The sequence below is a fragment of the Orycteropus afer genome, unplaced genomic scaffold (genome assembly GCF_000298275.1).
Source record: "Orycteropus afer afer isolate SDZICR_OR568_19922 unplaced genomic scaffold, OryAfe1.0 scaffold00046, whole genome shotgun sequence".
Classification (NCBI taxonomy): Eukaryota; Metazoa; Chordata; class Mammalia; order Tubulidentata; family Orycteropodidae; genus Orycteropus; species Orycteropus afer.
Genome location: NW_006921633.1, coordinates 1,551,038 through 1,562,327, shown reverse-complemented (window position 1 = coordinate 1,562,327; position 11,290 = coordinate 1,551,038). Strand labels below are relative to the sequence as shown.

General features: G+C 37.8%; 1 protein-coding gene across 1 annotated transcript in view; it reads left to right on the top strand.

Moving 5' to 3' along the window:
- The window catches only part of CLHC1 (clathrin heavy chain linker domain containing 1), a 138,864-nt gene that overhangs the window by 103,807 nt on the left and 23,767 nt on the right, over positions 1-11,290 (top strand). The window contains exons 8-10 of the mRNA XM_007938001.2: positions 1,491-1,665; positions 4,282-4,484; positions 10,530-10,709. Of these exons, the coding sequence (XP_007936192.1) occupies positions 1,491-1,665; positions 4,282-4,484; positions 10,530-10,709 (558 nt within the window). The remainder of the gene's footprint in view (positions 1-1,490; positions 1,666-4,281; positions 4,485-10,529; positions 10,710-11,290) is intronic.

Sequence of the window (11,290 nt, the reverse complement as noted above, 5' to 3'; positions counted from 1 at the left end):
TCAGTGGAGGCTTTTGTGTTACTATTATGCTAAACAGGTTTTAGTAGAGCTTCCAGACTAAGACAGACTAGGAAGAAAGGCTTGGCAATCTACTTCTGAAAGAATCAACCAATGAAAACCCTATGATCCTTTTGTGCATGGGGTTTCCATGTGTTGGAGACTGACTCAACAGCAGTGAACAGCATCAACATGCCAATTTTCTCTGTGTATCCACTTCCTAGCTTCCTTGTTGTTGTATCCTTTTAAAATTTTCTTGTGAATCCTTTTACTGTATATATTAATGATGTTCTATTGGAGTCCTTTGGTGGAACAAACAGTTAACACTCTTGACTGCTAACTGAAAAGTTGACAATTCAGGTCTATCCAGAGTTGCCTCAGAAAAAAGGCCTGGATACCTACTTCTAAAAAATCAGCCACTGAAAACCCTATGAAGCACAGTTGTATTCCAACACACATGGGGTCACCATGAGTGAGAATCAACTTGATGGCAACTAGTATAATTGACTAAAATTAAATGTGTGCATTCAATCTACCATTTTTGCCTCAAAGTCTGATTGAATGATCTTTTATCAAATTATATATTAATCTAAGTTAAATATAAGAAATCTTTATATTTTGCCATCATACACATACACACACATGCATATATTTGTGTGTGTGTATATATATGTATGTATATATGTGTGTGTGTGTGTGTGTATACACATATATATATTATATATATTAAATTGTTGTTGTTATTGTTATGTGCCATCGAGTTGGACCTGACACATGGTGACCCCTCTTTGGGTTTCCGAGGTGGTATCACGACAAAGTAGATTGCCCAAATTTCCTTCTGAGGAATGGCTGGTGGGTTTGAACCACCAGCCTCCTGGTTAGCAGTCAAGTGCTTTACGCACTACACTATCAGAGCTCCTATATATTAAAGATATATTTTAATTTATTAAGAAATATGAAGGGATAAAATGGTATAAAATGTTGGCTAGGAGGCACATACTTCTGTTTTTGTTTCAATTTTATCTCTATTAGAGACTTGTATTCTTTAACCTAGCTACTTAATTTTCTTAAACCTCAGCTTTATCTTTTAAAAAATAGGAATGATAATGGTATCCACCTTATATGATCTTTGGGATAAAGCAATTTAATAACCACAAAGCATATACAGGCCAACATGCCACTTATTCAGAATTAATTTTATTCGCATATATATGTGAGAATTGAGAAGCAAGTTAAAAAATCTTAAAAGAAATGAAAAATCAGTATTCGGATTCTCTGTGCTAATATCTCTACATTTAATTCATAGACACATCAATCTCTCCCTCTGTTTTCACATGTGATATTTAATTATTATTCTAAATAATTCATCAGCATTAGTTGAAAACCAGAATTGCATAGATAATTTTGGGTTATTAAAATTTCAGAAAATAATATGAAATAAAAAGAAACTATTACTTAAAATATTTGATTCAAAACTTTTCTTCTTTCTGTAGCTGTTGGAAAAATTAGAGGAAAGCCTCTTCCATTACTGTTATTTTTTGAGGCACTCTTTAGCACAAGCCAGGCTTTTAGACGTCCTGTTGATGCAGTTCTGACCCTGGAAGGCATCAAGTGTGGATTATCTGAAAAACGGTTAGATTTAGTTATACATTGGGTCACCCAGGAAAGGTAAGCAAGTTATGCTTTTAATTTTAACATATGGTTAATAAAGTAAAGGATCCCTGATGGCACAGTGTTAACTGAAGAGCTGTAGAACCCACTAGTCACTCTGGGAGAAAGGTGAGGCAGTCTGATTCTGTAAAGATTGACAGTATTAGAAACCCTGTGGGGCAGTTCTACTCTTTTAGGGTTGCTATGAGTTGGAATCAACTTGATGGCAATGAGTTTTGGAGTTTGGGTTAATTAAGTTGTTTGTTCTTTTCAAAATTTTGATAGCTTCTTCATCAACATGTTATTTAAGCATTTACTTCAGGTCCCTATTGCAAATAATCAGAAGGAATTTACTAAGCATTCATGGAGTAATGGGGACCAGCTACAGTGAGCCCAGATCATTGATTCTGGGAAGTTCATTACATGATTCATGACCATTTAATGATGGATGGAAGTTGAACAGTAAGGATAGACAAAGATTGGCCAGTATCACATCACTGGGAAGGAAAAGGCAAGAACATGGCTGTGAGTACATGTAAACACCAACATACAGGTTTTGGTACCTACAGCCACATTTTCTGAGTCTGAACGAGTAAACGGGTATTATTTTAGTCAATGTAGTGAGGGCAGTACTGGAGCAAAATGATAATTGACAATACCAACATTCCTCACAGCATTTAGTATTTATTTCTCATATCAATACCGTTATTTTATTTTTCATAGTTCGAATTTCATTAATTCAGACATAAGCTTTTTTTTTTTTTTTAATTGTGATTTGGGTGAAAGTTTACAGAGCAAATTTACCTTCCTTACAGCAGTTTACATACACTTTGTCTCATGACATTGACTACAATTTCCCACAATGTAACAGCTCCCCTCCCACTTCCTCCCCGTAGTTACCTCTTCCCTGTGTCCTTCCCTCCATGCACTCCTGCCCCCTGAGCTGTCTCCCTGTGCATACACAGCCCTTCTATTCTCCCATGATTGTTCTCTCCAAGGAGAGTATCTACCTAGTGTAAATGTTCAACTCATATGCTTGTCTTTTGCTTGGCTGGCAGCCACAGGAGTGGGTTTAATTCCAGACCTGAAGGACAGCTAGGGGCCATAGTCTCAGTGGTTCCATCAGGCTCTCTCAGACCAGCAAACTTGGTCCCTTTTTTTTTTTTTTTCCCAAATGATTTTGAGTTTTGTTCCACATTGTTCTCCCACTCTATTTAGGATCTCCTACAGAGATCCCCCCATGAGCCTTTCTTTAATGAATTTTATTTGATAATATGTGTTTTGGTCTTTAAGTATAAAAGTCAGGGATTGATTACTAAATAATTTATTTATACTCAGAAACTGCCTTCTGATTCTCTGCTGCCCACCCCAACAAACATAAAGGACGTTATTTATTTATTGATAGTTTTCAGTAAAGAGATTTTGTGAGGGTATCAGAATTTCATTGTAATTTCAGCACCATTTTGTTACACATACATAGACACAAATATTACGTGATTCCTGTTTTTTCTGTAGCTATTGATTTAAAATACAACTACAGCATAATTTTTATATAATCAGTCATTAGAAGTGATATCTTTAAGCACCCCCAAATGTTCTTTTGCTTTATGCTTACAGTTTCTGGGTGAAGTTACTGTGATAGTATAGATTGGTCACATCAGTTGTGTCTGAAGATGGTGCATTAAAATATGATGATAAGTGAAATCTATTCAATTGCAACATCTTAAAAGAACCCCTCCTTCAGTCTCTAAGTATCACAATTATGTGGTTGGTTGTTTTTTCCCTGTTGCTTCTTATAAATCTCTAGCAAGTTTTAAAAATAAGAGTGGCGTCACACTTTCTTTGTTTTCATTTTAGTACAAATGCTTGTGAGATTTATCACTAATTAAGAGCTGAAATCAGTTGTTATCTTTAACCAATATTTAGTAAGTATCTGGTGGCACAGTGGTTAAAGGATTTGACTGCTAACCAAAAGATTGGTGGTTCAAACCCACCACCTACTCCTCAGGAGAGAGATGAGGCAGTCTGCTTCCAGAAAGATTTACTCATTGCCATAGAGTTGATTCTGACTCATAGCAACCCTCATTGGGTTTCCAAGGCTGGAAATCTTTACAGACGTAGATTGCCTTATCTTACTCTCATGGAGTAGGTTGGAACCACTGACATTCTGGTTAGCAGCCAAATACCTTACCCACTATTCCACCAGAGCTCCTTCCATAAAGATTTACAGCCTTGGAAACCCTATGGTTGTACTCTGTCCTATAAGGTCACTATGAGTCAGAATTGACTTGATGGGAGTGCTTTGGTTTGGTTTGGCAGAGTTTGGAATCTAGTTAAATGCTGCAAACCCCAATTATGAGAGACTTTTAATTTACCTTGTAGTTTCAATCCCACCATCTATCTTTTCAGAAGCGTTTTAACCTTGTTTGTGGATTTTGAAAAAACTTGAGCTCAACTTCACCAAGATGTCTTCCCCAGAGGAATACATGCTCTGATTGTTTTTGTTCTTGTTGTTAAATCTTAGATACGCTGATCAATTAATTGCTTATTAACTTGGAATTCTTAACATTTCCAGAGTCTCATCCACTCATCCAGAATGCTCAAACATGTACCTTACTGATGTGCTTTCTTTAGGCTGACATTTTCTGAGGAGGCTGGTGATGTGATTTGTGATTATGGGGAGCAGGATACTTATAACAAGGCCAAATGCATGGCTTTAGCTCAGATGATCTACAATGAATGTGGCCTGCACAAGAAAGCTCTTCTTTGTCTGTGTAAAGTTGGTCAATTTTATAGGGTCATGGAATACATACATCAATTTAAGGACTTTACTACAGGTAAATAAATTTTTTTAAAAGCCTACTTATTCATATACACTAGAATTCTGGATTTAAATTGAACATCACTCATGAAGGCAGGCAATGGAGCAGCTGGTGGATTCAAACCTCCAACCTTTATTTAGGTTAGCAGCCAAATGCTTAACTACCACTCCACTAGACATCATTATATATACGATAAGTAGGACATTTCATTTGTAATTTTTAATGACAACAATTAAGCTTGAACTGAATGACTTTCATGTTAGACATTCAGGTATATTATGTTTTTCTTCAATACATAATTATTTAGTAAACTGGACAGTCCTGGACATGCAGAGTGTTAAATATAAATTTAATGGGTATGTTGGGACATGCTATGTAAAGGATTTTTTTAAAAAACAGATTAACGTATTAGTCATATTGAATAATGTTCTGAATTCTAATATATTATAAGCATTAGAAAGGAAAAATTAGTGAAATAATGTTCATTTCAAAATTATGAAACACCTAGGTTGCGGTTAAGGAGCTCTGATGATGTAGTGGATAAGGCATTTGGCTGTTAACCAGAAGGTCAGTTGTTCAAACGAACCAGCTACTCCACAGAAGGAAGATGGGACAATCTACTTCTGTAAAGATTTACAGCCTTGGAAACCCAATGGAGTTGCTATGAGTTAGAATTGACTCAGTGGCAATGGGTTTTTTTTTTTTTTTTTTTTTGAGTCTTTGAGGTTACAATTAGGTAGTAAGAGAATCACACTTGTTGTTAGGGGCTATTGAGTCATCTCCAACTCACAGAGACCTTATGCACAACAGAACAAAACATTGCTCACGATCCTTGCTATACCTGAGCCCGTCATTGCAGCCACTGTGTCTATCCATCTCGTTGAGGGCCTTCCCCTTCTTTGTTGATTCTCTACTTTACCAAGCAATGTATCCTTCTCCAGGGAATGGTCCCTTCTGACAACGTGACTGAAATAGGTTAGATGAAGTCTGGCCATTCTCGCTTCCAATGAGCATTCCAGCTGCACATCTTCCAGGATGGATTTGTTAGTCCTTTTAGCAGATCATTGTACTCAACTTTCTTCTCCAACACCACAACTCAAAAGCATCAACTCTTCTTTGGTCTTCATTATTTATTGTCCAGCTCTCACATGTGTAAGAGGTGATTGAAAATACCATGGGTTGGCTTTGGTGCACCTTAGTCTTCAAGGAGACATCTTTGCTCTTCATCACTTGAAAAAGATCTTTTGCAGTAGATTTGCCTAATGCAGTACCTCATCTGATGTCTTGACTGCTGCTTCCATTGGTGTTGATTGTAGAACCAAGTAATACAAAATCCTTGACAGCTTCAATATTTTCTCCATCTACCATGAAGCTGTTTATTGGACCTGTTGTGAGGATTTTTGTTTTCTTTATATTAAGGTGTAATCCATACTGCAGACTGTAGTCTTTAATCTTCATCAGTAAGTGCTAAGTTGTTCTCACTTTCACCAAGCAAAGTTGTGTCACCTGCATATCACAAGTTGTTAATAAGTCTTCCTCTAATCCTAATGCCACATTCTTCTGCATATAATCCAGCTTCTTGGATTATTTGCTCAGCATAGAAGTTGAATACATATGGTAAAAGATACAATCTTGATGCACTCCCTTCTTGATTTTGAACCATGTAGCATCCCCTGTTCTGTTCAAACAGCAGCTTCTTAATCTGTGTACAGGCTCTTCATGAGTACAATCAAGTGTTCTGGAATTCTCATTCTTCTCAATGTTATCCACAATTTGTTATGATCCACACAATCAAATGCTTTTGCACAGTCAATAAAGCATAAGTAAACATCTTTCTGGTATTCTTTGCTTTCAGCTAAGATCCATCTGACATCAGGAATGATATCCCTCTTTCCACATTCTCTTCTGAATCCATCTTGCATTTCTGGAAGCTCTCTGTCAATGTACTTCTGCAACTGTTTCTGAATCTTCAGTAGGATTTTACTTGCATGTGATATTATGATAGTTAAATTTGTGTGTCAACATGGCTGGACCTGTTTCAGTGTCTGGACAGCTGGATGTAGTATTTCCCATAATGAGACTGGTGATCAAGTCCATAGTGGAATCTACTGTGGGCAGCTTGAGGCTTAGGGATGTGATCTGCTTCTGGTATATAAGGAGAAGCCTTGGGGAATGGTATCTAGCTTATGGCACTCTTGGACCCTGCATGTAGCCATGTCATTGTTCAGCAGCCTGCCATGCTCTGCTGACCTTGGGACTTACAATGAACTTGAATTAGTGGCTTGCCATGTGGTTTGGTAACATCAGGACTGTGCCTTTTTACTTGTCAAGCTTGGGTTTGTCAGTCTTAGCAGCCAGCAGCTGTCTGAGTGAAGAAAAGCCTCTAACTTCAGTGGGCCAGGAGCAGGAGGCAGAGCTGAAGCCCAGGGATGAGGGACTTTCACCCAGCCCCTAGAGCCTGGCACACTGAACTTGGACTTAAAGCCTCTGAACTGTAAGAGAACAAACTTCAGTGTTAAAGCCATCACATTTGTGGTATATTCTTGTCAGAGTGGCACTAGGTAACCAAACAGATATTAATGATATTGTTCGATAATTTCCACATTCTGTGGGATCACCTTTCTCTGGAATGGGTACAAATGTGGATCTCTTCCAGTCAGTTGGCCAGGTAGCTGTCTTCCAAATCTATTGGCATAACCGAGTGAGTGCCTCCAGTGAGGCATCTGTTTGTTGCAACATCTCAATGGGTATTCCATCAATTCCTGGAGCCTTGTTCTTTGCCTATTCATTCAGTGCAGCTTTGACTTCTTCCTTCGTTCTTGATCATATGCCACCTCCCGAAATGGATGAACATCAACCAATTCTTTTCGGTAGAGTGACCGTGTATTGCTTCCATCTTCTTTTGAAGCTTCCTGCGTCATTCAATATTTTGCCCATAGAATCTTCCAGTATTGCAACTTGAGGCTTAAATTTCTTCCTTAGTTCTTTCAGCTTGAGAAAAGCAGATCATGTTCTTCCTTTTTGATTTTATAACTCCAGGTCTTTGCACATTTCATTATAGCAATTGGCGTTGTCTTCTCGAGCTGTTCTTTGAAATCTGTTCAGCTCTTTTATCCTGTCATTTCTTCCATTTGCTTTAGCTACTCTCCTTCAAGGGCAAGTTTCAGAGTCTTTTCTTACATCCATTTTTGTCTTTTCTTCCTTTCTTCTCTTTTTAATGACTTTTTGCTTTCTTCATGGATGATGTTCTTGATGTTATCCCACAATTCCTCTGGTTTTCAGTCATTGGTGTTCAATACATCAAATCTATTCTTTAAATAGTGTCTAAATTCAGGAGGGATATTATCAAGGTCATATATTGGCTCTTAAGAGTGGACTTGTTTTAATTGTCTTCAACTTCAACTTGAATGTACATATGAGCAGTTTGTGGTCTGTTCCACAATCAGCCCCTGGCCTTGTTTTGGCCAAAGATATTGAACTTCTCCATCACCTCTTGCCACAGATGTAATCAATCTGATTCCTGTGTATTCTGTCTGGTGAAGTCCATGTGTACTAGCCATCACTTATGTTGTTAAAAAAAGGTATTTTCAATGAATAAGTCATTGGTCTTGCAAAATTCTATCATGTGATCTCCAGCATTATTTCTATCTCCAAGGCCCTATTTTCCAAGTACTAGTAACTCTCCTTTGTTTCCAGCTTTTGCTTTCCAATCACCAGTGATAATCAACACATCTTGATTGCATTTCCAGTCAATTTCAGACTGCAGAAGTTGGTAGAAATCTTCAATTTCCTAATTTTTGGCTTTGGTGGTTGGTGCATAAATTTGAATAATAGTAGTAGTATCAACTGGTCTTCTTTGTACGTGAGTGGATATTATCCTATCACTGACAGTATTGTACTTCAGGACAGATCTTGAAATAGTCTTTGTGATGATGAATACCATACCATTCCTCTTCAATTTGTCATTCCCAGCATAGTAGATCATATGGTTGTGTGATTAAAAATGGCCCAAACTAGTCCATTTCAGCTCACTAGTGCCTTAGATATCAATCTTTATGCATTCCATTTCATTTTTGACAACTTCCAATTTTCCTAGATTCATACTTTTTATACTCCATGTTCCCATTATTAATGGATTTTGCATCTGTTTCTACTCATTTAATGTCATGCTACATCAGCCAATGGAGGTCCTGAAAGCTTTACTCTATCCATATTGTTAAGGTCATCTCTGCTCTGAAGAATCAGCTTTTCCTCACTCAAATTTTGGGTGCCTTCCAACCTGTCGGGCTCACCTTCTGGCACTATATTGGATGATGTTTCAAGGCTAGTCATAAAGTTTTCCAGTAGTATATCAGACAGTGTTTCACTGCTGTTCATAAGGTTTTCACTGGCCAACTGTTTGAGAAGTTGATGGCCTCTTCCTTCTTCCAAGTCTGTCCTAGCCTGGAAGCTCTGCTGAAACCTGTCCACCATGGGTAACCCTGCTGGCATTTGGAAACACCAGTGGCATAGCCTCTAGCCTCACAGCAACATATAAACCACCACAGGATGACAAATTGACAGACAAGTTCATTTCCCTTAGTTGTTCCTAACTCCTCTGCACCTGCCTACCTTGGGTCCTGGCCTTAAAAATAGAGCCGCCCCTGAGTGAAAAGCAGCCTTCAAGCCCCAAGCCCACCTACCTCAGGCTCTGGCCTTAATATAGAGCCACCCCCAAGTGAAAAGCAGCCTCCATGCCCTGGGCCTGCCTACCTCAGGTCCCAGCCTTTATAAAGACCTGCCCCAAGTGAAAAGCAGCCTCCAAAATATACTAAAACCTACTGCCATTGAGTTGGATCCAACTCATAGGGACTCGTCCTTGGGTTTCTGAGGTGGTATCACTATGGAAGTAGAATGCCCAAGCTTCCTTCCGAGGAGTGGCTAGTGGGCTTGAACCACTAGCCTACTGGTTAGCAGTCAAATGCCTTAGGCGCTATGCCACCAGAGCTCCCCAAAAATATTAAATGCAGTAATTTAATATACAAGTTTAACAAGTGAAAACAAAGTTTATAAATTTTAAGAATATAACTCATAACTGTAGTTTTAGATTACCTCAGAGGTTAACTAGTAGAGTGAACCATATGAAATTGCTCTTTTTGTAGCCCCCAAATGGTCAAATGTTGACAACTTCTCATGGTTCTACTTACAGCTAATTGAGCTAGCTAATAGTTTCTTAAAATCTTTTTTGAATTTTTAAATACTTGATGTCTTAAATAAAAAACCTATTACATCTCTTTTTGGTACATGGCACAAAAAGACATTCTGCTCCCTAGAAATTGGCCCCAATATGAGCAACAAGATATGATATGGAGCTCTGGTAGCATAGTGGCTAAGACACTTGCCTGCTAACCAGACGGCTGGTGGTTCAAACCCACCAGCCACTCCTCGGAAGGAAGGTTGGGCAATCCTACTTCCATAGTGATATTGCCTCGGAAACTCAAGGAGGGGTCGTTATGAGTCGGGTTTGACTCGACAGCATATAACAATAACAACAACAAAGTCTCTTTTTGGTACATGGCACAGAAAGACATTCTACTCCCTAGAAATTGGCCCCAATATGAGCAAAAAGATATAGACAAACATAATGTAGTATTAGATGGAACCTTAGAAATTATCTTCAATTCTAGAGCTTTTCAGATGCAGAAATTGGGATCTAAAATATTATAGATGATGGAGTTATAATTAGAATTCAGGCTTCCTAATTTTCTGTCTAGTTCCTTTCTATTATACCACATATCTTTTCATGATAGTCCTTTGATAAACTTATTTGTTTGTGTGTGTTTGCTCTTTGTTATGTATTGTTTTCCTTTGTTTAATTTTTGCTGTGCTGTGCATGACTTTTTTTGGTTGAAGATAGCAGTGCTGAATTTGGGTTGGAGTTAGGTATTGAGGGGGGCTTGGAAGGATTGGATAAAGAAGTGTTGATCAGGAAGTATAGGCATTATCTAGTCCCAGTTCCCCAGTTCCTACCTGATTTATCTACTAGGATTTTGAGACATAGTTTCTCATGTTTGCTTTCAGATGACCTATTACAGCTCATAAGGGTGTGTCCTCAAATTGAATTAATTCAGTGTCTCACTAAAGAATGGAATGGAAAACCACCATCTTTATCTTTGGGTCTTGCCATACTTCATCTGTTCTCTGTAGATATGAAAAGAGTTGGCATTAAGCTACTTCAAGAAGTAAATAAAGGTGGGAAAGGTAAGTAGAATAAAATGTTGTGAAATATACAGAAGCTTTGAAATATTATGTATACCATATAACATATAAATAAGGTTATTTAGGGGACTGAATATGGGAAAGGAAATCACTAATCACAACTGAGAAACTTTGATGACATTGTGGGTTCAAAATGATTATGTATGCATTAAGTCAAATCTGTGAGTTTTCTTGATAAAAGTTAACTTTAGAAGTTTATAAGTGCAAAGTTTATTATATCAATAGTAGTCTATTGGCAATAATATATATTTCTTGAGGGAATTAGAATGAGGAAATAATCTTTATGAAGCTTGAAGGGAATATAATAATTGTTATGTGTTGTTGTCATTAGCTGCTGTCGAGTCAGAGCCAACTCACAACCACCCTGTGTACAACAGAATCAATCACTACCCAGTCCTGTACCATCCTCACAATCCTTACTATGCCTGAGCCTGTTGTTGCATCCACTGTGCCGATCCATCTCATTGAGGGTCTTCCCCTTTTTCACTGACCCTCACTTTACCAAGCATAATTGTAAGAGCTAAATATAATTATTACAATTATAAATACAAGTATAATGCCTA